The sequence below is a fragment of the Grammomys surdaster genome, unplaced genomic scaffold (genome assembly GCF_004785775.1).
Source record: "Grammomys surdaster isolate TR1022 unplaced genomic scaffold, NIH_TR_1.0 842, whole genome shotgun sequence".
NCBI classification, from domain to species: domain Eukaryota; kingdom Metazoa; phylum Chordata; class Mammalia; order Rodentia; family Muridae; genus Grammomys; species Grammomys surdaster.
The window spans coordinates 613,611-639,718 of record NW_021605261.1 but is presented as its reverse complement, the minus strand read 5'-3'; the positions used below and the strand labels follow the sequence as shown (position 1 = coordinate 639,718).

At 37.4% G+C, this 26,108-nt stretch overlaps 1 protein-coding gene across 6 annotated transcripts in view; it reads left to right on the top strand.

The window, feature by feature from the left end:
* LOC114634051 (amine sulfotransferase-like) overlaps positions 1 to 26,108 on the top strand; it is a 76,654-nt gene that overhangs the window by 23,473 nt on the left and 27,073 nt on the right. For 5 of the 6 annotated variants that reach the window (XM_028782685.1, XM_028782688.1, XM_028782687.1 and 2 more), the window contains exons 3-6: positions 3,453 to 3,661; positions 11,186 to 11,312; positions 12,313 to 12,407; positions 16,307 to 16,358. In XM_028782685.1, coding sequence (XP_028638518.1) covers positions 3,453 to 3,661; positions 11,186 to 11,312; positions 12,313 to 12,407; positions 16,307 to 16,348 — 473 coding nt within the window. In that variant the 3' untranslated portion in view covers positions 16,349 to 16,358. Of the gene's footprint in view, positions 1 to 3,452; positions 3,662 to 11,185; positions 11,313 to 12,312; positions 12,408 to 16,306; positions 16,359 to 26,108 lie in introns of those variants that run through there. The other variant, XM_028782689.1, reaches the window with a different exon arrangement.

Sequence of the window (26,108 nt, the reverse complement as noted above, 5' to 3'; positions counted from 1 at the left end):
ATTCAGGCAAGTCATTCAGTTGGCCAATCCTTCCATCTCTGCTCCATCTTTGTCTTTACATATCTTCTCTGGCCAGTGGTATGTGGGTGTGTTGCTGTCCATAACACTTCACTGGGAGTATTTCTTGGCTACAGAAGATATCCATTTTAGTCTCCATATCCCTGCACTGCTAGGAGTTTCAGGTAGAATTACTTTCAGACTCCCTGGCACCTCCCCCTGTCCCAGGTTGCTGGCACATTCTAGAGATGGCCCACTGCGCAGTGCTGATTTCTATTTTCTCTCCTGTACTCTTCCTACACCCGATCCCACTGACCCCATTCCCTTCTTCATCTCCTCTCCCACCAAGATCCCTCTATCCATCTACCCCCAATATCTATTTTATATGCCCTTCTGAGAGAGATTCAGTAATTTTCTCTTGGGCCTTCCTTGTTATTTGTCTTCATTGGGTTTGTAGATTATAGCATGGTTATCCTGTATTTTATGATTTATACCCACTTATTACATACCATGTCTATATTTTGTGGGCCTGGATTACCTAATTCAGGATGATAATATATAGTTCCATCCATTTGCCTGCAAAATTCTTAATGTTCTTATTTTTAAAAGCTGAGTATTATTTCATTGGGTAAATCAACCATATTTTCTTTATCCATTCTTCAGTTGCAGGACATCTGGGTTGTTTACAGTTTCTGGCTATTATGAATATAGCTGCTATGAATATAATTGAGCAAGTGTCCTTCTGGGATAATGGAATGTCTTTTAGGTATATGCCTAGGAGTGATATAGCGGCATCTTGAGGTACAACTATTCCCAATATTCTGAGACACTGACAAATTGATTTCCAAAGTGCTCATACAAGTTTGCACTCCTAAAAGCAATGAAGGAGTGTTACTCTTGCTCCATATCCCATTCCTGTTCCTTGGTGTGTGTGCTGTTCCTTGAGTTTTTATGTTAGTCACTCTGAAGCATGTAAGGTGGACTCTCAGAATCATTTTGATTTGTGCTTCCCTCATGAATAAGGACATTGAACATTCTTTAAGTTTTCTGGCCCATTAGAGATTTCTCTGTTGAGAACTATGTTTAACTCTGTACCTATTTTCAATTGGGTTATTTGGGTTGTTGATGTCTATCTTCTTGAGTTCTTTATAAATTTTAGATATTAGCCCTCTGTCAGATATCAAGTTGGTGAAAATGTTTCACTAATTTGTAGGCCATCATTCTGTTCTTTTAGCAGTGTTCTTTGCCTTAGAGAAACTTTTCACTTTCATAAGGTTGCATTTATTAATTGTTGAACTTAGTGCCTGATCTATGGGTGTTCTGTTCAGGAAGTTGTCTCCTACATGAATGAGTTCAAGGCTACTCTCTACTTTCTGTTCTATTAGGTTTAGTGTATCCAGTTTTCCTTTGAGATATTTGATCCACTTGGACTTGAGTTTTGTGCAAAGTAATAAATATGAATCTATTTGTATTATACTATATGCAGAATCCAGTTAGACAATCACCGTTTCTTGAACAGGCTCTTCTTTTTCCATTGTATGGTTTTGCCTTCTTTGTCAAAAATCAGGTGTCTCTAGCTAGGTCGGTTAATTTCTAGGACCTCAGTTCAATTCCATTGATCAACCTGTCTGTATACCAATATCATGAAATTTTCATAACTATTTATCTGTAGTATAGCTTGCAGTCAGGGATGGTGATAAGTAATATTTCCAGAAGTTGTTTGTTTTGTTTGTTTGTTTATTCAAATTATTCCTATAATTTCTCTGTATTCTGTGTTCCATGGAAAGTCTTTTTCTGGTACTCTAAATTTCCTTTGGTTAGATAATATTTGTAGATGTTAATAGATACAGTCTCACTAGACCCTACATGTATATGTATGTAGCTAAATATTCTGGGTTTTGTTGTCTTTCCATATAAAGATGAGAATTGTTCTTTCAAGATCTGTAGAGAATTGTGTTGAAATTTTGATGGGAATCCCATTGAATCTGTAGATTGCTTTTAAGAATATGTCTGTTTTCACCATGTGAATCATACCAATTCATAAACATGGAAGCTCTTTCAAACTTCTGATACTTTCTTCAATTTCTTTCTTCATAAACTTGAAGTTCTTGTCATATAGGTCCTTCACTTGCTTTGTTACAGTTACACTAAGATATTTCATATTATTAGTGGCTATTACAAAGAGGATTTTCTCCCTAACTCCTTTCTCAGTCCATTTATCATTTGTATAGATGAGTGCTAGTGACTTTTTTGAGATAATTTTATGTCTAGTCACTTTGCTGAAGTTGTTTATAAGGTGTCACAGTATTCTGGTAGAATTTTGTTGGGTCTTTTATGTATACTATCATGTCATCTGTGAACTACAATACTTGGACACTTTTATTGACAATTTATATCCCCTTAATCTCTTTTAGTTGTCTTATTGCTCTAATTAGGACTTGAAGTACTATGTTGATGAACTTCAAGGAAGTCTCAAAAAAATTACCACTGCCTGTGATGCACAGTATATGGGGACCCAATATACAAAATCAATATATTCCTTAAGATCAAGAAAAAAATGTGTCATCACGCTCCAAACAACAGTAATATATAAATGCTACTAACCCTGGTGTAAGCTTAGCCAAAATATACATGTAGGGTCTACTAAGACTGTATCTATTAACATCTACAGATAGTATCTATCCAAAGGAAATTTAGAGTACTACAAAAAGACTTTCCATGGAACATAGAACACAAAGCAATTATAGGAATAATTTGAATAATCATCTATCAAGAAATCAGAACAAAAATTTCCTATAAAATTAAAAGTGAAATCAGGGTTGTTGTTTTTAAAAGAAAATCCCAATCATCCAGTTTTACCAAATGAAGACTCAAGAGCCAGATGATGGGTTGAAAGCCTGCCTAGCTTAGAGAGACAGAGAAAGAACCCAGCTGACATTCCTCCTCAATCGTCTTCCCAGAAAGAGAGTCTGCTTTCTTTCTCTGCACTGTCTTAAAAACCCTTCAGATCGAGTGTTCCGCTTTTCTGCTTCCTATGTCTCTCTATTTGACTTCTTGACTTCATCCACTCTATTTGTTTTTTCCGGTGTTAACTCCATGTCAAACAGCTGCTTGCTCTGCTTGTTAACCTACTGTTGACTTTATTTAATCTTGTTTACAATTATCACAGAGCTCTAGGATAAAAGGTAGGTGCTAGGATAGAGCCACAGTATAACCAGAGACAGATTTTTCTAGTATACAATCTCACTATGTGATCAAATGTCCTGCAACATAGGGCCTCTGTTTATATCTTTTCTAGTCTTATCTAATTATACAGAAAAACGAAGCAAAAACTCCATATGCACATTAGTATGCATGGAGTATTTTTAAAAAGCATCAATGACTTTGTGATGGATGGCATTACTATGGATATTTATTATTTAAACCCACCTCAGGATTGTTATCTATTTTTACAGGTACCATCTGGACTCAGCAGATCATCAGTTCGATTTATTTTGAGGGTCACCGGAACAACACTGAAAACATACCAACAGCAGATAGAGCACCGTTCTTGGAGTACAATAATTATAATTTAGACTATGCCAAAATATCATCACCTCGCATCTTCAGTTCCCACCTTCCATATTACTTAGTTCCAAGAGGTCTCAAGGAAAAAAAGGCTAAAGTATGTAAGAGAACTTACTACTTTTTGCATAGATAAAATACTTTAACTATTGGATAATATCATTACTTCAGAATTTGTTCTTAGCATTCTTCTGACAGCTTCCCTAGAATCTATGTCATGAATGGAACTGCAGAGCCACACATAGCAGAATACTCAACTGAAGGAGGTGGTGTTGTGTTTCTGAAGAAAATGAATAACCATGTATTGCTAAAATCAGCAAAGGATGAATTCTTATGTCTTCTTTTAGTAACTTGACACATCATGCTTAAATTTTTGTCAGCATGGTAGTTATTGGATGATGACTCACACTGGTTTTAATGTGCATAGCTGTACTCAATAATGAGATAAAATCTGTTTGATATTTATTAGCCATGATCAGTTATGACTCTGTGAAAAGACTCTACTATGTACCTAGATTTTTCATTACTATAAATTTAGTATAATTTTCCTACTGATTTAATTCTGTCACTTTCAGATACTAATATAGTTATGCTTGTGACATTTCTTATGTTTTATAAATCTTTATAATTTTGTGCTTTAATTTGACTAGAATAGTCTTATTTATAGTATCAATCATATCGACTTTTTAAAAATATAAATTCATTACTTAACTATTTTCTTTTTATCATATTTTTATTATTTAAACCATTTTAAATTAAATATATTTTGGCCATTTTTCTACCTCTTTCCCAAGTCCTTTCAGATTCTTTCCCCATCCCTCCACCCAACTTTAAGTTCTTCTTAAAAAACAAAACAAAACAAAACAAAAAAACAAAGAAAATCCTAATATAATATCAAGACTCTAAGAAATTTTTCCTTGTTTCAAGACTTGAACTACATCTATTATTGATCTAATACTTGTAATATTCTTGTTAATGATTATTCATTTCCCACATCCTTCCAGATCCTCTCCCTACTCCTATCCTCTCTACATTATTTCTCAAAAGAAAAACCCAAATAAAAATCTATTAGAACAAGACCTCACTTAAGAAATCTTTCCTTGCTTCAAGACAAGAAATGTGATTATTTTTGGTATAATGCTGTTAATATACTAATTAGTTATTATGCATAACAGTATGAATGTTTAAAATTAATTATTAATTAATATGACAAATACTGTGCCCCTCCCATTTACCCCATTACAGAGTCCCTTCCCATCCTCCTTCCCCTTCTCCTCTGAGAGGGTGGCCTCCTTGGGTATCCCAAAACTCTGGTGCATCAAGACCCATATGGTTAGGCACATCTTCTACTGAAGGCAGAAAAGGCCACACAGTATACTTATGGTTTGGTTCAGCATGTGTATGCTCTTTGGTTGGTGTCTTAGTCTCTGAGAGCTCCCAAGACTCTAGGTTATTTGATTATGTTAGTCTTTCTGTGGAGTATCTATCTCCTTCAGGACCTTCAATCCTTTCTACAACTCTTCTGTAAGAGTCTCTGATATCCTTCCAGTTGTTGGCTGGGGATATCTGTATCTGCTTTAGTCAGCTGGTGGGCAGAGCCTCTCAGAGGACAATTATGCTATGCTCTGCTTTTCAAGTTTAAAAGAATATCACTAATAGTGTCAGGTATTTGTGCTTGCCAGTGCCATTTTGGATGGAAAGTTTTGTGGGTGGGTTGGTGTTCCTATCCCTCACTGGAGGTCCTGCCAGGTTATGGAAGGTAGCCTCTTCTGGTTTTATGTCCTCACTCTCCAAACAAATTCCCTTCCTCTTTCTGCCTCCTATGACTATGTTATTGCCCCCCCCTTATAATTGAGACTCAAACATCCTCGATTGTCTGAGCCTTCCTTCTTTTTTAACTTCTTTGAGTCTGTGGGTTGTATCCTGCACTTCCTGGCTAATATCCAGTCATCAGTACGTACATACCATGCATGTCCTTATGGTCTGGGTTATCTCACTCAGGATGGTATTTTCTAGTACCATCCACTTGCCTGCAAAATTTATGATGCCCTTGTTTTTAGTAGCTGAATAGTACTCCATTGTATAAATGAACCACATTTTCTGCATCCCGAAACTGGGTCTTTTCTATTTTCTGGTTATTATGAATAAAATGAATTATAAATGGTTATAAATGAATAAATATAGTGGAACATGAATCCTTGTGGAGTATCTTCTGGATATTTGGCCAGGAGCTGTATAGCAAGGTCTCTAGTTAAAACTTTTTCCAGTTTTCTGAGAAACTGCCTGATTGATTTCCAGAGTGGATGTGCAAGTTTTCAATCCTAACAGTAATGGAGGTGTGCTGCTCTTTCTCCACATCCTCACCAGGATGTGCTCTTGCTTGAGTATTTGATCTTAGACATTCTGATTGTTGTAAGGTGGAATCTCAGGGTCATTTTGATTTGTATTTCCCTATTGGCTAAAGATGTCAAACATCTATTTAAGTGCTTCTGAGCCATTTGAGATTCCTCTGTTGAAAATTTTCTGTTTAGAGCTGCACCGTATTTTTAATTTGATTTTTTTGGTTGGGTAGAGTCTAACTTCTTCAGTTCTTTGCATATTTTTGGATATTAGCCCTCTGTTGGTTGTAGAGCTAATGAAATTCTTTTCCCAACTGGTAGGTTGCCATTTTGTCCTGTTGACATTGTTCTTTGCCTTACAGGATCTTTTAAGTTTCCTAAGGTCCCCTTTATCAATTGTTGACCGTAGAGCCTGAGACATTGATATTCTGTTCAGGAAATTGTCTCCTGTACAAATGCATTCATGGCTATGTCCCATTTTCTCTTCTATGAGATTTAGAATATCCAATTTTTTTGTAAGGGACTTGATCCACTTCGACTTGAGGTTTATGCAGTTTATTTATTTATATGATAAATATGAATCTACTTGTATTTTTCTACTTGCAGACATCCAGTTAGATATGTACAATTTCTTGTACATGATTTTTTTTCCAATGTATGATTTTTGCTTTTTTTTGTCAAAGATCAAATGTCCTTAGGTGTGTCAGTTTATTTCTGGGTCTTCCATTCAATTTCATTGATCAACCTGTTTGTTTCTATGCAGACACAATACAGTTTTTATAACTATTGCTTTATACTACAGCTGGAAATCAGTGGTGATGATGCCTCCAGAAGTTATCTTATAATTGAGGATTAGTTTAGCTATCCTGGGTCTTTTGCTTTTCCCTATGAAGTTGAGAACTTCTCTTTCAAAGTTTTTAAAGAACTGTGCTAGAATTTTGATGGGAATTCCATTCAAACTGGAGATTTTGCTTTTGGTTAAGATGGCTATTTTCTCTATGTTAATCCTACTGATCCATAAGCATGGGATCTCTCTCTATCTTCTGAGATCTTCATCAGTTTCTATCTTCAGGGAATTGAAGTTCTTTTCATACTGAACTTTCACTTGCTTGATTGAATTTACAACAAGATATTTTATATTATTTATGGCTTGTATGAAGAGTATAGTTTCTCAATTTCTTTTTCAGCCCACTTATCATTTGTGTAAAGGAGGGCTACTAATTTCTTTGAGTTAATTTTATAACTAGCCAATTAGCTGAAGTTGTTTATCAGCTATATTTTCTGGTAAAATTTTGGGGTTGCTTATATATACAATCATATCATCCATAAATGGTGATACATTGACTTCTTTTTTTCAATTTGTAACCACTAGATCTCATTTTGTTGTTTTATAGCTCTAGCTAGTATTTCAATCCCTATATTGAATAAATAGGGAGAGAGTAGGCAGCCTTGTCTTGTCATGATTTAGTGGGATAGCTTTGTTTCTCTACATTTAATTTCATGTTTGGTATTGTCTTGTTGTATTTTGCTTTTACAATGTTTAGGTGTGTGCTTTGTATCCCTGATCTGTCTAAGACTTTTAACATGAAGTGGAGTTGGATTTTGTTGAAGGGTTTTCAGCATCTAGTGAGATGATGATGTGATTTTTTTTCCTTTCAATTTATTTATATAGTGGGTTACGTTGATAGATTTTCATATATTGAACAATCCTTGTATTCCTGGGATAAAGCTTACTTGATCATGGTGAATGATATTTTTGATGTGTTCTTGGATTTGGCTTGCAAGAATTGTATTGAGTAGTTTGACATTGATGGTCATGAAATTTGCTTTGTTGAGTCTTTGTGTGGTTTAGGTATCAGGGTGGCTGTGGCCTCATAGAATTAGTTAGCTAGTGTTCTTTCTGTTTTTATTTTGTGTAGTAGTTTGAGGAGTTTTGGTATTAGCTCTTCTTTGAATGTCTGGTAAGATTCTGCACTAAAACTATCTGGCTTTGAAATTGTTTTGATTGCGAGATTTTTATATCACTGCCTTTATTTCTACAGGGGTTATAAGACCGCATAGATAGTTTACCAGATCTTAATTTACTTTTGTTAAGGTGCATCTGTCTAGAAAATCATCCATTTCATTTAGATTTTCCATTTTTGTCTAGTACATCAGATTTTTGAAATAAGACTTGATTTTTTTTTTCTCGGTTTTGCTTATAATGTTTCCCTGTTTATTTCTAATTTTGTTAACTTGTATATTGCCTCTGTGCCTTTTGGGTATTTTTAGCTAGAAGTTTGTCTATCTTGTTGATTTTCTTAAAGATCCAACTTTTGGTTTTTTAGATTCTTTTTATTGTTCTCTTTGTTTCTAACTGATTGATTTCAGCTCTGAGTTTGACTGTTTCCTGCCATCTACTCTTCTTGAGTTTGTTTGTTTCTTTTTGTTCTAGAGTTTTCAGGTATGCTGTTAAATTGCTAGTAGGAGACTTCTCCAATTCTTTATGAAGGCACTTAATGCTATCAATTTTCTTTTAGCAGTGCTATTATCATGTTCCTTATACTTGGGAATGTCATGTATTTATTTTCCTTGATCTCTAGAAATTCTTTAATTTCTTTATTTCTTCCCTGACCAAGTTATCATTGAATAGATAGTTGTTCAGTTTCCATGAATATGTGGGCTTTCTGTTGTTTCTGTTGTTAAATTCCAGCCTTATTCTATGGTGATTTGATAAGATGCAAGGGTATATTTCAATCTTCTTATGTCTTTTGAGGCTTATGTTGTTCCTAAATATATGATCAATTTTGAATAAGGTTTCATGAGGTACTGAGAAGAGGTATTTTGTTTTGGGGTGAAGGTTTCTGTAGATATCTGTCACTTCCATTTGAATCATAGCGTCTGTTAATTTAATTATTAGTCTGCTTAGTTTCTCTTTCAAGGACCTGTCCATTGGTAAGAGTGGATTGTTGAAGTCCCCCTTATTATTGTAGAGGGTTCAATGTGTCATTTGAGGTTTAGTAATTTTTTTTAATGAATGTGGATACTATTTCTTTTGGGATATAGATGTTCAGAACTAAAATGTCATCCCGGTGGATTTTTTCTTTAATGGGTATGAAGTGTCCTTCCCCATCTCTTTTGATTATTTTTGGCTTGTAGTATATTTTATTAGATATTAGAATGGTTACTCCAGTTTGTTTCTTCAGTCCATTTGTTTGGAAAACCTTTTTCCAGCCCATTGTTCTGAGGTACTATCTGCTTTGTTGCCGAAGTATGTTTTTTGTATGTAGTAGATTGATGGACACCATTTAAGTATCCAGTTTGTTAGCCTGTGTCTTTTTATTGGTGAATTGAGTCCATTGATGTTGAGAGATACTGATGACAAATGATTGTTAGTTCCTGTCATTTTGTTGTTGGTGGTGATACTGTGTGTGTGTGTGTGCGTGTGCGTGTGCATGTGCATGTGTGTGTGTTTCCCTTATTTTGGTTTTGGTGTGAGATGATTAATTTCTTGTGTTTTCTTGGATGTCGTTACCTTCATTGTATTGGAATTTTCCTTTTGGTTTACTCTACAGGGGTGGATTAGTAGAAAGATATATTTAAACATTGGTGTGTCATGAAATGTCTTGGTTTCCCCATCTATGGTGATTGAAAGTTTCACTGGGTATAGTAGTTTGTGTTGGCATCTGTGGTCTCTTAGGATCTGCAAGACAGATGTCTAACATTCTCTGGCTTTTATAGTCTTTGTTGAGAGGTCTGGTTATGTTCTGATAGGTATGCCTTTGTATGTTACTTTGTCCTTTTCTTTGTGATTTTAATATTCCTTCTTTGTTTTGTGCATTTATTGTTTTCATTTTATTATGTTGCAAGAGTATTTTCTTTTCTGGTCCAATTTATTTGGTGTTTTGTAAGCTTCTTGTATGCTTATAGCCATCTCATTCTTTAGGTTAGGGAATTTTTTGGCCTATGATTTTGTTGAAGATATTTTCTGGTCCTTTAGACTGGGAATCTTCACCCTCTTTTAGTTTCATTGTTCTTAGGATGGGACTTTTCTTAGTGTCCTTAATTTTCTGGATGTTTAGTGTTAGAAACTTTTTACTCTTTCATCTTCATGACATACAATTTAAGATTTTGCTCTTCAGGTATGTCAGAACATCCACTGCTTACTGTAGTAGGAGAGCTAGCTTCTGATGGTGTAATATTGCAGTAGCGTCTGTTGATTGGGTTTTTATAATTTTGAGCATTTTCTTTGACAAATGTGTCATTTTCTTCTATGGTATCTTCTACACCTGAGACTTTCTCTTCCATCTTTTATATTCTGTTGGTGATGCTTCAGTCTGTAATTCCTGTTTGATTTCCTAGGTGTTCCATCTCCATCATTGCCTACAGTAGTGCTTTCTTTATTGATACTCTTTCCATTTTTTTAAGTCTTGGACTGTTCTATTCAATTCCTTCACCTGTTTGATTATATTTCTCTTTATTTCTTTAAGGGATTTATTTGTTTCTGTTTGATTATGTTTTCCTGTGTTTCTTCAAGATATTTATGTATATCCTCTTTAAAGGCCTCCATCATGTTCATGAGATGTGATTTAAGGTCAAAACCTTGCTTTTCAGGTGTGTTATAGCATCCAGGGCTTGCTGGGTTCTGATGATGCCTATTGCACTGACTTTTGTTGATTATGTTTTTGCACTTGCCTTTCAACATCTGGTTGTTTTTGGTGTTGGCTGGTCTTGTAGTCTCTCTGGGAGTAGTAAGCCTCTGGGATTGGTTGTCCCAGATGGCTGCAGGTTTTCCTGGATGTAGGCAGCACTGTGAGTTGGTATGTGGGTTGCTGATCCATGGTTGCAGGCGGATGTGTGGGCGGGAAGGAAGATGGACCTCTCAAGAATTTTCTTTCTATATGTGGGTATAGTTGATGCTTATTCCAAGATAATACTTCATTTAAAAATGTTTTCTACTTATTTTCAGTGCTACCCTCACTATATATCAAATATATCAGATAACTCAATCAATGTCATTTGTTATAGCCTCAATAAAAATGTGCTTACTTTGTTTACCAACTTTACAAATAACATAATTTCTAGAAAGCTGACTTGTTTTCTTGTACATGTATGAAATATCATGTAAATAAAAATATTAATTCATGTTTTTTAGTATGAAACAAGTTCATAACTAACAAAACGTTCATAACTGTTACCTGGATGAATATAAAAATTTATTTGAAAATAAATTATGTAATTATTCAGAATTTATTAGGATAACTAAGAATTACTAAAGCAACTTTCTGTGTTTTTTTTTTCTGCAGATTCTTTATATTTACAGAAATCCCAAAGATGTTTTGATCTCATATTTTCATTTTTCAAATTGGGTGGTTACCCTTGAAACTACAGATACCATAGACCTTTATCTGGAAAAATTTCTAGATGGAAAAGGTAACAACATTTATCCCTCTCACTAATTTAAAAAGGAGAGGTGACACTTGAACCATCTCAATGTAGGGAACATTTAGCAAAGAGATCGGGGGGCCAGTGCGATGCATATAATAATAATAATTTTGATCAACCCAACCTAATGCAGAACAGTTTTTCAGCCATTGGTAGGACCATGTGACAGATGTTAGCTTTACAATGCTGTGTTTTTTAGGAGATATTTTGTAAGATCATAAGATGTTTACAAATACTTTATTCATTTTCCCCTAGCTTATGACATAGGAAGAGTTATACAGATAAAGTTGAGAGCGAATGTGTGCTCTATATGACATATACTTGGACCAATACTGAGGCTTTCATTTTTCCTTTAACTGGAAATCAACAGTGAATTAATCTGGCAGTTGTATTTCTTAACCAGATAATTCCCCAATAACCTCTCAGAAAAACTAAGATTTATTAAAATTGTCTTGAAAAAACTACTGAGCAATTATTACTCCATTCTAAAACTCCAAGTTAGTCAGGTTTCCTCCCAGACTATATTCCCATCTTGCTAGAAATTTATCATCCTTTCTTGATTCCATTCTCTTCTCCACATGTTTTCTTCACTTCCCTTGTACCTCCTTCCTCCTCTCCTCTTTCTGTTTATAACCATCTTAGAATCAGAAGTCTCACCTATTCTGTTTCTAAAGCTTTGTATTGACTAGGTAGATTTTATTGGCAAGGCAGAGAATGAAAGAGAAGGAAAGTTCATGCAAATTTGATGTAGGAGCTTCTAAGAATTAACATAAAAAGTCATATTTAAGAAACACAAGAGTTAACTTTACAAAATATTTGAAAATATTGTGCCTACACAAATAATTTCTTTAAAGTAGTCATATAGACATTCAATTATAGGGATTTCATTTTATTTCCCGACGGTCTAAACAAGCAAAGAAAACAAATTGAGTTTTGTGTTCAGTATGCATAATGCCTTCACTTTGGTACTCAGTAACTTGTCCTTCAGTTGTAGGAAGCCGTTGGTTTGATCACATTAGAGGGTGGTATGAGCACAGACATGACTTCAATATAATGTTCCTGAGCTATGAAGATTTGAAAAAGGTAAGATGCGAAAGCTGTGTCAAAATTATTTCTCATCTTCGAGTTTAAGCAACACAGTACCAGGTATCCTCATTGCTTGTGCTCCTTGGTCTTCCCGTTGAAGGAGGTTCCTGACACCTACGTCTTCTTTATTGACTGGTGGGTTTCTGGGCTCTCTTCTCTCTGTAGCCATCCATTGGGATTCCTACTAATGTCAATCAAGACAATCTTATTTATTTAGTGTAGGCTTGTCTTTTTCAGAAATTATCAACCTTTATTTGTATTAGTAGATTTGGTGTGGTATTTCCATCTATGAACATAGCATGCATTGGCAATCACGCTCTTACACTTTCACTCATTCTTTGCTCAGGACTCTTCATAATTACTAATAATCATAGTTCAACATTAAAATGACAAGTTTTTTGTTAGTTTGTCTGTCTGTCTGTTTGTTTGTTTTTTTGCTTTTTGTTTTTCTACATTGGAGAGAGATGTGGCAACTATTTCTCTTCATTGGCTGGTTTCACTTAATCTGGTCTTTTATGGTGCATCTATTTGCATCAATGGGTATTTACCTTTCTTTGTGTATTTTTAAATAATACATATATATAGCATTTTTTTCTATATCAAACCATTGCATGTCTTGACTATAGAGAAAGTCCTTAAATCATCATTTTCTTATAGCTAGTTCCAATTTGTTCTCCAGCCAGTCCTGCCACTCCTGCTTGCTTTCTTACTATGTGTGTTCAACAACTACCTTTATTCCTCACTTTCCACAATCCCTTCTCATGAGCTCCTGTCTATTTTGTGATCAAACCCACACAGAAATGCATACTCATGTATATAATTTCATGTATGATTTCCACATTTAAAAGAAAACTTGGAGTGTTTTTCTTTCTGAATCTATCTTATTTCAGCTAACACATTGATATGCAGTCCTATCCATTTACATATAAGTGTCCTGTTGTAATGTTTCTTATATTTGTACAAAACTCCACTGTGTACCACATCTTTCTCTATTCAATCAACTATTAATGAACTTCTTGTCTATTTTTTTTGGCTACCATGAAGATTAAAGCTACAAAAACTGACACATGGGGTTAGTGAGTGGACTCAGATGGTAAAGATAATTTTCTGACAATGTGAGTCTGATCCTTGGGACCCACAAGGTGGAAGAAACTCACTATGAGATATTACCCTCTGACCTATATAATCATTCATGTGTGTATTCAGAAACAGATGTAACAAGCATATACACGTACTTGTACAAATTTTAAAGATATAAATGGGTGTCTAAGTGTTTATATGCTGTGCTGACTTAGAAAACACTGTCACAAGGTCACATAGTAGTTTTATTTTAAGATTTTAAAAAAATGAAACCTTCATGTTGAATTCTGTAGTAAATGCACCAGGTTATAATCTTATTGACAGTGTATGGCATTCTCTCTGCATGCATATTAGAATATTTTTTCTTTTTAAATACATATTTATATATGTTTATTTGGTTACATATGAAGGTAATAATAACAATTTAACACAAAGAGGCCATGAGTTTAAAGGGGGAATTATAGGAGGGGCTGGCAGGAGGATGAGGAAAAGGGAAAACAATGTTACTGTATTTTTAAATAAAATAATATAAACTATAATAAAATAAAATTTAAATATATTAAAATTAAATTTAAATTTTTTTGCCTTGTTGAAAGCTTTGCAGAGGTACAATTTTCATTCTACAAAATGTGCCCATTTTAACTGTGTAAGTTCACAGTTGTTTGTGACTTCATCATGTTAAGAAATAATCGTTACAATTTAGTTGTAGAACAGTCTCATAATCTGCGGGGCGCCCCCTTGCTGATAAGGAGAACGCCACACTCAGGCGTTCTTCTGACAGCGGTTTATTGTTACAGCTCTTTTAGATGGCAGTGAGGCGAGGGACGCCAAGCCCCAAAAACCTGTGGTTTATATAGAGCTTTAGGAGACGTGCCACACACTCATTGGCTCTTATGATATCGCCAAATTAGCATACTGGTTTTCACGCCTTACGCAGGCGCACATTCAAGCAAGGCTCGCAAGAAGAACCAGGAAGCAGGAAACCGGTGCCATGTTGCAATGGCGAACGCAGCTCCTAACATCTGCCCCTTTTTTATTAAATTGCTGATACAATTTTCCAACTGTTATTTCGCCGATCAAGCCCACCGTTCTACCAGTAAGGCGTTCAAGGCAGTTAAACAGTTGTGAGACCCTCCACACTTATCTCCAGTGCAATGGGAACCCGAGCCCTGGGAAGTGTGGAGGACTACCACTCAGGATTCCTGGTGCAATGGGAACAGGAGCCCTCAGGGTATCCCATTGAATGATAGTGTCTCATTGTTTAAGCATATTCAACCAAGCTTGAGGGGATGTTCCCTGCTCTAAGGCAAGCAGTGCTTGAGTGATAAGTACTTTATCTCTACGATGTTGTTTTTTAAATTTGCAGAGCAACCAGAGTGTGATCAGCACTCCCCCAAAGATCATACAGCCAAACATTCCCACCCCCACCCACTCCTTAAAAAAGGAGAAGGCGGACGTGAGCCAGGAAGTGAAGTCTTCAACATCAATCGGGTTTATTCTGGTCCCATTCAAAACAGCAATCGTGAGCAGGAGTTCTTCTTGTAGCTCCTCAGCCTGTTGTGACCAATTTCCTTGTAAAAAATTAGATAATTTAGTACTTTCTGTAAAAGACTCATTGTTATATTTCAAGGGTGTGATACACATGTGTTTAGTATGACTTACACAGCTTACTTGAAGAATATCAGCAATTTCTTCCATTTTGCTTTGTAATAGATCTACTTGCTGATTAGCAAGCAGTATCCCAGAAATCAAATGGCTATTCATTTTATGCTGTTTTACCATAGCATCTGCTGAGGCATTCACTATATTATTTATTGTTTCTGCTGCTTGAACTTGATTGGCTAGGGCAATACCCGCAGTCACCGCTGCAGCAGCCGACATTGCAATGGCCGTCACAATGGCCGCCGTGATGCCAAAATCTCTCTTTTCTCTAATTAAAGAGATTGTTGGAAATTTATCGGGATCGGCATCCACCAGTATAGGGACAAAGGTCGGAAGCCGCACCAGCAGTGCTAAAGATGCGGACCCATTCCAGCATTCTGTCAAATGGCAGGTGACATTCGCACAATCTAATATGCTGCTTTTATTTTTAAATTCTGCTAAAATAAAAAAAAAGGGAGCCAAAACACAAACTGCTGCCCTTTTGGCTGAATAATTTGCCAACAAGTTATTATATTTAATATCATTCAATATCACTGGTGTAGTATTAGTTCTGGTTGCTGATACATTCCAAATGTCATGTTGTGACTCACCTAGAGTTGCAAAGGCTGATAAACTGGTAGCAGCCCCCACTAAATTTGTCAACACCCATTGATAAAATGGCCATTCGTTTACATTCCCTGTTTTATTTCCTGTCATAGCCATCCTTTTTAGAGGTGGCGATAAGGTGAACCCTCGAGATACTTCTACCTTAGGCATCCTTTTAGATTGGCAGTGCGTAAACAGTGGTGGAAATGACTGATCTGGAGGGCACCATGGCCACACTCTGACATTAGTGGCATTATTGGTTTGCCAATATGATCGTTCAAGTATGGTTACCTTACTTTTTAGCAATAATGTAGTGATATTCACAGGGGACTGTTTTTTGTTAGATGTATTTCCACTGGCCTCAGATTGTCCTGCCACTATGTTATTGAGTACCTCGAGCAGGACACCAGTGCCTATTTGGGAATCTACAAGTGGATCAATCCAGTGTCCCAATGTAGCATTGCGAAGTACAACGCATGGGGTCTCTGCCCTGTTTGTTATGGTGAAACACAAGGTATCATTTAATCTAATTTTTGATGCATTATATTTGACAGTCTCTTTGTTTAAAGGTATGGCACATGGTGCCTCCAGCTGACAGCTCGATGATGTAAACATTGGCAGTACTTTAGAGTTGGAATGTACTGGGATGGGAACTGGCCATGATCTTACCACAGCCCACAATGGTATACTTATCGCTCGCTCAAGCAGGCAGATCATCAGCAGGATCTTTAGCATTTTCTTCAGGGGTTGGTGAGTCCTCTTTCACAGTTCTGGTCAGTCTGCTTGGTATCCAGATTGGATTTTCTTGATCCTGTGGAAAAACACAGATAGCTCCCCTGGATCTCACTAAAACTGGATCTGGGCCCTTCCATTGGTTAGTTAAGACATTTTAACATATTTAACATATTCTTTTTGAGGACTTGGAGCCACATGTCTGTCAGCAGCAGATTGTCCATCAGAATCCAGATTTAAAAAATTTAAGGTAAATAGGGCTAGGGAGATAGATGTCTTAGGTCCCATGTTGGGGCCTATTCCTCCCTTTTGTTTTTGTAAATAAGTTTTCAACGTGCCATTGGCACGTTCCACAATCCCTTGTGCCTGAGAATTATATGGCAAGCCAGTTATATGACGGACACCAAGCCTCAGACAAAACTGTTGAAAAGTTTTAGACGTATAGGCTGGTGCATTATCAGTCTTCAGCTGAAGGGGCTTGCCCCAAGCAGCCCAGGCTTCAAGACAGTGAGTAATAACATGTGACACCTTCTCTCCAGCAAGGGGGGTGGCATGAATGATGCCAGAGCATGTATCCACAGATACATGAATAAATTTTTGTTTTCCAAAGGCATTGCAATGTGTAACATCCATTTGCCAGATATGAAGGGGTTGTAGACCTCTGGGATTAACTCCTATAGATGGAGAGGGTCTGAATTCTGCACAGGAGGTACATTTCAGAACAATATCTCGCGCTTCTGCACGAGTTAAATGAAACTTTAATCTTAGGGTATTAGCTGGTACATGATAGAGTTTATGGAATTCAGCTGCGCCTTCTAATGGTGAGCTTGCCCAAAATAGGTTTTTAGTGGCTTTATCAGCAATAGCATTAGCCTGAGACATAGGTCCAGGAAGCAATGAATGTGCTCTCATGTGTTGAATAAAAAATGGGTGACACCTATTGCGAATATGGTGTTGAATATCTTTAAATATCTCAGCAACCATGCTTTTAGGGTGGATAAAATCAGCCACTTCTAATTGTTTAACAGCTCCTACAACATAATGCGAATCTGAAATTATGTTTATAGGCTCTGAAAATCTTTGCAACACTATCGCTACAATAGCACATTCTACTAATTGGGGAGATGTATAATCAAACTGAATTCGAGTAGAGACATTATTAACCACATAACAACCAATGCCTGTCTTAGAACCATCGGTATAAATATCCAATGCTTGATGAATAGGATGTGTCTTAGTAACTTTGGGAAATATAAATGAGTTAGAAAGAGTAAATTGTAACAAGGGATGTTTAGGATAATGATTATCAATATTTCCAGGGAATGAGCATTTTAAAATTGCCCAAGCATCTTGAGATGCACATAAAACTTGAATTTGATACATAGTTTAAGGACATACAATTGTATTAGGATATTGTCCAAAATGCATCACGGACAGTTGAAGTCCCTTTAAAGCCAATTCTGCAACTAAGGCAAGATAATAGCCTAAAGTCTTTCCAGGAGAGCTATGTGGGTGAATCCATAGCAAGGGTCCCTCTTGCCACAGTACTGCAGTTGGTTGTTGAGGAGAGGGAAGAATACATAACTGGAAAGATAATTCGGGGTTAAGTCTATCTAGTTGAGCATGTTGTATGGCCATCTCTATTTTATCCAATGCTTTAGACGATTCAGGGGTCAAAGTTCTCAATGAAGTAATGTTAGAATCTCCCTCAAGTATTTTAAATAAGGGTTGAAGTTCAGTTGTAGTTAATTTCAAATAGGGACGAATCCAATTGATATCCCCTAGTAACTTTTGAAAATCATTTAATGTTTTTAATTTATCTCTTCTAATAGTAACCTTCTGTGGTTTAATATACTCAGGAGTAACTATCGCTCCCAAGAACTTTCCTATCTCTCCTTCTTGAACCTTTTCAGGCGCTATAGATAGTCCTTTCTGTTTTAAAGTAGAAACTAACAGAGAGAACGCTTGGTGTAAAACTTCTTTGTTATTGGTACACAAGAGTATATCATCCATAAAATGACAAATTCTAACCTTAGGAAACTGTTTTCTAACTGGTTCAATACCAGAAGAGACATATATTTGACACATAGTGGGACTATTGGCCATGCCTTGTGGCAGGACCCTCCATTGATATCGGTGGTCTGGTTCCTCATGATTAATACTTGGGAGAGTGAAAGCAAACCTAATTTTGTCCTTGGGATGTAAAGGTAAGAGAAAAAAACAATCTTTAATATCTACTATTATAATCTCCCAATGTCTAGGCAAGGCTGTCAGCAGTGGCAGACCCTTTTGAATTGATCCTAATAATTGCATCTGATTATTAATAGCTCTAAGATCATGTAATAACCTCCATTTACCTGATTTTTTCTTAATCACAAATATAGGCGTATTCCATGGTGAGTGAGAACTCTCCAGATGTCCTAGTTTTAGTTGCTCTTTAACTAGAGCTTTTGCAGCTGCTAGTTTTTCAGAGGTTAACGGCCATTGAGGAAACCATACAGGTTCCTCTGACAACCAAGGTATAGGCAATGCACCCTCAATGGCCCCTAGGAAAAACCCAGCCCTTTCCTGTCTTGTTTTTCTGTAATATAAACAGGGCTGATCCTGCCTTGTAAGGCCTTCCCCAATCCTTTTCCAGGGACACACCCCATTTTTTTCATCATTTTTTGACTCTGTGTAGAATAATCATTAGTGAGCCTAAATTCCAATTGTTTAAGGATATCTCTTCCCCATAAATTAACTGGAAGTGGCAAGACATAAGGAACAACTGTCCCTCGTCTGCCTTCGGAATCTTCCCAGTGCAATACTCTTGCACTAACATCAGGAGCAGACTCATATCCAAGACCTTGTAAGGTTTGTGAAGAGCTATTAACAGGCCAGTTCTTTGGCCACCAATTGGTAGAGATAATGGTAGTATCTGCTCCTGTGTCTAGGAGGCCTGTGAAAAGCCTTCCTTGAATTTTCAACTCTAAGGTGGGGCGTTTATCTAAATCTAATGAAATAAATACATTCTGTCCACCAGAGGAGCCAAATCCCTTCATGCCCCTAGTTAAACCTTTACTAGGAAAGAATGAATGTAAACTAGGGAGGACTAATAGCTGTGCAATTCTATCACCAGGAGCTATAGAGCTAATCCCCCTTGGTGATGAGCACATGATTTTTATTTGTCCCTCATAATCTTGATCTATGACTCCGGGGTGAACAATTAATCCTCTTAGAGTCGTAGACGATCCTCCTAGCACTAGTCCTACTGTATTCTCAGGTAAAGGTCCTGAGAAATCAGAAGGTATAGGCTGACACCCCATGGTAGGTGTTAGTACTGCTCTGGCGGTTGCACAGAGATCCAGTCCTGCTGAGCCTGCCGTGGCTCTCCTGATTGTCTTATCCTTTGATGTTGTTGAGGATTGTTCTGTAAGCTCTCTATTGTCCCATACATTTGTGGGCCCTGGGGATGTGGGCCCCGTTGCCCGTTTTTTGGCAGAGGAGAAATTACACATCCTCTGTCGTCTTTAACTGACCTACACTCATTTGCCCAATGTTTTCCTTTATTACACCTAGGACACATTCCAGGCACCTTTGGATGATTGTTATTAGTAGTGCCAGGTGCTCTACATTGTCTTTGTATGTGTCCCAGTTTTCCACACCTGAAACATTTAACATTAGAGGCCCTCTGAGCCGCTAAAACAGCAGCTGCCAATCCGGCATTAGATAGAGGTCCTCCTATTTCTCTACAAGCCTTCATCCATGCATTTAGTCCTTTTCCTTTCCAAGGTGTAATAGCATTTCTGCATTCTCTAGTACACTGTTCAAAAATTAGTTGTTCTATGAGAGGCATGGCCGTCTCAGGATCTCCAAAAATCCTTCCTGCCGCCTCCATCATCCTTGCCACATAGTCTGAGAACGGCTCATTGTTTCCTTGAATAATTCTTGTCAAGTTTCCTGAAACCTGTCCTTTGTTAGGGAGACTTTTCCATGCTTTTACAGCTGCCTTATTAATTTGCTCATATACTTCTACAGGGTAGGCCATTTGATTGATAGCCCATTGTCCCTGCCCTGTAAGCATGTCAAAGTTCCATTATGGATGCCCCTGAGCTAAATTTTGTCTTGCCTGTGAAGCACAAAGCTCTTGGAAAATAGATTTCCAATCTAGATACTGTCCCATAGTCAGGCAAGCCTTAACAGTATTATACCAGTCATCTGGTGTCATGGCACTGACCATCAGTCTTTCTATTAATGCCTGAGTAAAAGAGGCATTGATTCCATAAGTCTATACTGATTCGGCTAGCGCTTTTAATTGTTTTAAATCTAGCTGTGAATGTTGTCTGGTTTGGTTAGCATCTTCCCATACGGGAAAGGCTACTCTTATCTTTTTTTCTTTCCTTAGCTGTAATAAGAGAATTGGACGGCAGTCTTTCCTGTCTCTCTTTTGGTTTTTTCTTTTTAACTCTAACTACTTCCTCCAATGGTGGGGCAGATGGGGCATACCCCGGTGCATAAGGCGAATCCAGCCCGTATCTTTCAGACTCATAATGAGCTGCTTCTTTATCTAACTCTGCCTGTTCCTCAAGATCTAACACACTATCAGAGGATGAAGTGTCGGTATCCTCTGTGTCTTCTTCATCCCCCGAGGACGTCTCCTCAGAGGCGGAGTCATTAACTCTTAGAGTTTGAAACTCAGTTAACACAGGATATAGTTTTCTCTTAGGCTCTTCCTGTTTTTTATGTTCCTTTTTTGCAGCTACTTCTTTTTTAATTTCCTCCTTTTTCTTTTCCTTTTTCTTCGTTCTATTCTTAGCACTCTTTTCCTTTTCTGCTTCTGATAGGCTATCCTGGTGTTCTGCTAAAGCTCTTTGTCCCTCTCTTACCTTATCTTGGCATTTTGCATCCTCTATACAGGCTCTAACCATTTTGTACAGCGGCCATGTGCCTGGTCTTAACTTTCCCTTCTCCTTTTCATTAATCAAGTCGCCGCCGAGCTTGTCCCAGGAGCCCTTTGACAAGGACCCCGTGGAAACAAAACAAGGAGCTACCCAATCCACATCTCGCAGAAAATTACACAACACTTTCTCGGGAACCTTTAAACCGCGCTCACGCAGCAACGCCTGCATTGCTGAGAGAAGCAGCTTCATTTAGTGGTTACCCATACTGCTTAGAGGGAACGAACTTACACAGTTATCTACCTGTGACTCACAGCTTCTGAATACACAGAGAACAAGTACACTCCTTTCCTTGTGTATGGCAGTTAAAACAGAAGCAGAGCACAAGAACTACCATGGCCCAAACGGGGAAAGCAATAGCAAAGTAGACAGGATCCACCATACCTTGCAGAAAAGCGTCTAGACTTCTCGCGCCATCAGTTCTGAACCCTCTGTTGAGCCAACAGGTTCCCTCGAAACTGGATAAAACACCGAGACGTTCGGCTTCGTCCCCGGGTTTCCGGCACCAGTTGCGGAGTGCCGCCTTGCCGATAAGGAGAACGCCACACTCAGGATTCTTCTGACAGCGGTTTATTGTTACAGCTCTTTTAGATGGCAGTGAGGCGAGGGACGCCAAGCCCCAAAAACCTGTGGCTTATATAGAGCTTTAGGAGACGTGCCACACACTCATTGGCTCTTATGATATCGCCAAATTAGCATACTGGTTTTCACGCCTTGCACAGGCGCACATTCAAGCAAGGCTCGCAAGAAGAACCAGGAAGCAGGAAACCGGCGCCATGTTGCAATGGCGAACGCGGCTCCTAACAATAATCCCCTCAAGAATCTTTTGATGAAGTACTTATTTAAAAACGGCTGCTGGTCAAGCTGACTATGTAAGCTGTGGCAGCTCTACCTAGCTCAGCTACTATGTTTGTGGCCAGAGGCCACCTGAATGCTGCAGCTAGAAACAGCCAGCTAAAAACACCAGTCCTGACACCCAGGAGACACCAGCATGAGAGACAGCTCTGCCAATCTTCCACACTGTCTCCACAAGGCTGGGCATTGCCCAGACCATCCTTCCATCTACACAGGCCCAGTAGAAAAAAACAAAACCCTAATGACTATAGATTAATCAAACGCTTATATATTTGGTAATGATCAGTAACAATATGGCCATACAAAGAGAGTTGTTTCCCAGTTAGCTAACCTAAATGAAAGTTGTTACCTGTGATGGCTCTCCATACCTGAGTGGCTCTCCATAGCTTCAACATCTCTGCTCTCCATAGCTCCTCCTCTTCCTCTTCTTACTTGGCTTCTCCTACAATCTTTGTGTCCATTTGTGGTGCTATCTGCTTCCAAACACCACTCCCCATAAACCATTATCTGCCTCTGTTTCTGTAGGCTTCCCTGCTCTGGTTATTTCATACAAATATAACCATATGTGTTGGTTGCTCTTATGTCAGCCTGGCATACAGTCTAGAGTTTCTTGAAAGGAAAGAAACTCAATTGACAAAAGCTTCAAAAAGATCTAGCTGAAAGTCATTTTCTTAAGTAGTAATTGATATAGGACAGCTCACATCCAATTTTTGGCTGTGAGCATCCACCTCTGTATTTGTCAGGCTTTGGCAGAGCCTCTCAGGGGACAGCAATATTGGTCTCCTGTCAGCATGCACTGCTTTCTATCCACAATAGTGTGTGATTTGGTGACTGTATACAGGATGGATCTCCAGGTGGGGCAGTCTCTGAAGAGCCTTTTCTTCAGTCTCTGCTCGACACTTTGGTTCCATATTTTTTCTCATGAATATTTTGTTCCCCCTTTTAAGAAGCACTGAAGAATCCACACTTTGGTCTTCCTTCTTCTTGAACTTCATGTGGTCTGTGAATTAATTGTATCTTGGGTATTCCAAATATTTGTGCTAATATCCACTTATCAGTGAGTGCATACTATTTGTGTTCTTTTTTGACTGGGTTACCTCACTCAGGTTGATATTTTCAAGATCCATCTAATTGCCTGTGAATTTCATGAAGTCATTGTTTTTATAAGCTGAGTCGTACTCCATTATGTAAATGTACCACATTTTCTGTATCCATTCCTCTGTTGCAGGATATCTGGGTTCTTTCCAGCTTCTGGGTATTATAAATAAGGCTGCTATGAACATAGTGGAGCATGTGTCCTTGTTATATATTTGAGCATCTTCTGGGTATGTGCCCAGGAGTGGTATAGCTGGGTCCTCAGGTAATACTATGTCACATTTTCTGAGGAATCACCAGACTGATTTCCAGAATGGTTGTACCCATTTGCAATTCCACCAACAATGGAGGAGTGTTCCTCTTTCTCTACATTCTTGCCAGCATTTGCTGTCACCTGAGGTTTTTTTTTTTTATCTTAGCCTTTCTGTCTGGTGTGAGGTGGAATCTCAGGGTTGTTTTGATTTGCATTTCCCTGATGACTTTGCATTTCCCTGATGATGTTGAACATTTCTTTAGGTGCTTTTCTGCCATTCATGTTTCATCAGTTAAGAATTCTTTGTTTAGCCCTGTGCGCTATTTTAAATAAGATTATTCCATTCTCTGTAGTCTAACTTCTTGAATTCCTTGTATATATTGGATATTAGCCCACTATCAGATGTAGGACTGGTAAAGATCTTTTTCCAATCTGTTGGTTGCCATTTTGTCCTATTGACAGTGCCCTTCGCCTAACAGAAGCTTTGCAATTTTATGAAGTCCCATTTGTCAATTCTTGATCTCAGAGAATAAATTTTCCCCTGAGCCCACATGTTCAAGGCTCTTCCCCACTTTCTCCTCTATTAGTTTCAGTGTATCTCGTTTTATGTGGATGTCTTTGATCCAATTGGCTTGAGCTTTGTAAAAGGACACAAGAATGGGTGGATTTGAATTCTTCTACATGCTAACCTCCAGTTGAAAGAGCACCATTTGTTCACAACGCTATCTTTTTTCCACTGGATGGTTTTCGTTTCTTTGTCAAACAAAGATCAAGTGACCATAGGTATGTGACTTCATTTCTGGGTCTTCAATTCTATTCCATTAATCTGCCTGCCTGTCTCTGTACTAACACTATGCAGTTCTTTCACTATTGCTTTGTAATATAGCTTAAATATTGTAATTCCTTGAGAAGTTCTTTTATTGATTAGAGTAGTTTTTGCTATCCTGGGTTTTTGTTATTCTAAATGAATCTTAGAATTGCTCTTTCTAACTCTATGAAGGATTGAGTTGGAATTTTGATGAGGATTGCATTAAATCTGTAGATTGATTTCAACAACATGACCATTCTTACTGTATTAATTCTTCCTATCCATGAGCATGGGAGATTTTTCCATCTTCTGAGATCATCTTTGATTTCTTTCGTGAAAGACTTGACAATCTTGCCGTACAGATCTTTCATTTGTTTAGTTAGAATCACACCAAGATATTTTATATTATTTGTTACTATCATGAAGAGTGTCTTTTCTCTAATTTCTTTCTCAGCTTGTTTATCCTTTGAGTAGAAGAAGGCTACTGATTTGCTTGAATTAATTTTATATCCAGGCACTTTGCTGAAGTTGTTTATCAGGCTTATGAGTTCTCTGGTGGAATTTTTGGGGTCAGTTAAGTATGCTATCATAACATCTTCAAATAGTGATATTTTGAGTTTCCAATTTGTATTAGTCTGGCTAGTGGTTTATCTATCTTATTGATTTTCTGAAAGAACCAGCTCCTGGTTTTGTTGTTTCTTTGTATAGTTCTTTTTGTTTCTACTTGGTTAATTTCAGTCCTGAGTTTGATTATTTCCTGCCATTTACTCCTCTTGGGTGTATTTACTTCTTTTGGTTATAGAGCTTTCAGAAGTGCTGTCAAGCTGCTATTGTATTATCTAAACAATTTCTTTTTGAAGGCAATTAGAGCTATGAGATTTTCCTCTTAGCACTGCTTTCATTGTGTTCCATAAGTTTTGGTATGTTGTGCCTTCATATTCATTAAATTCTAAAAAGTCTTTAATTTCTTTCTTTCTTCCTTGATCAAGTTATCACTGAGTAGAGTGTTGTTCAGCTTCCATGTGTATGTGGGCTTTCTGGTGTTTTTGTTGTTATTAAAGGCCAGCCTTAGTCTGTGGTTTTCTGATAGGATGCTTGGGATTACTTCAATGATCTTGTACCTGTTGAGGTATGTTTTGTGACCAATATATGGTCAATTTTGGTGAAGGTACCATGAGATACTGAGAAGGTATATTCTTTTGTTTTAGGATAAAATGTTCTATAAATATCTGTTAAATCCATTTTGCCCATAACTTCTATTAGTTTCACTGTGTCTCTATTTAGTTTCTATTTCCATGATCTGTCCATTGACGAGAGTGGGGTGTTGATGTCTCTTACTATTATTGTGAGATGCAATGTGGGCTTTGAGCTTTTGTAAAGTTTCTTTTATAAATGTAGGTGCCTTTGCATTTGGAGCATAGATGTTTAGAATTGAGAGTTCTTCTTGGTAGATTTTTCCTTTGACGAGTATGAAGTGTCTTTCCTTATCTTTTTTGATAATTTTTTGTTGAAAGTCAATTTTATTCCATATTAGAATGGCTACTCCAGGTTTTTTCTTGGGATTATTTGATTGGAAAATTTTTTTCCAGCATTTTACTCTGAGGCAGTGTCTGTCTTTGTGACTGAGGTGCATTTCCAGTATGCAACAAAATTCTGGGTCCTGTTTACATATCCAGTCCATCCATTAGTAT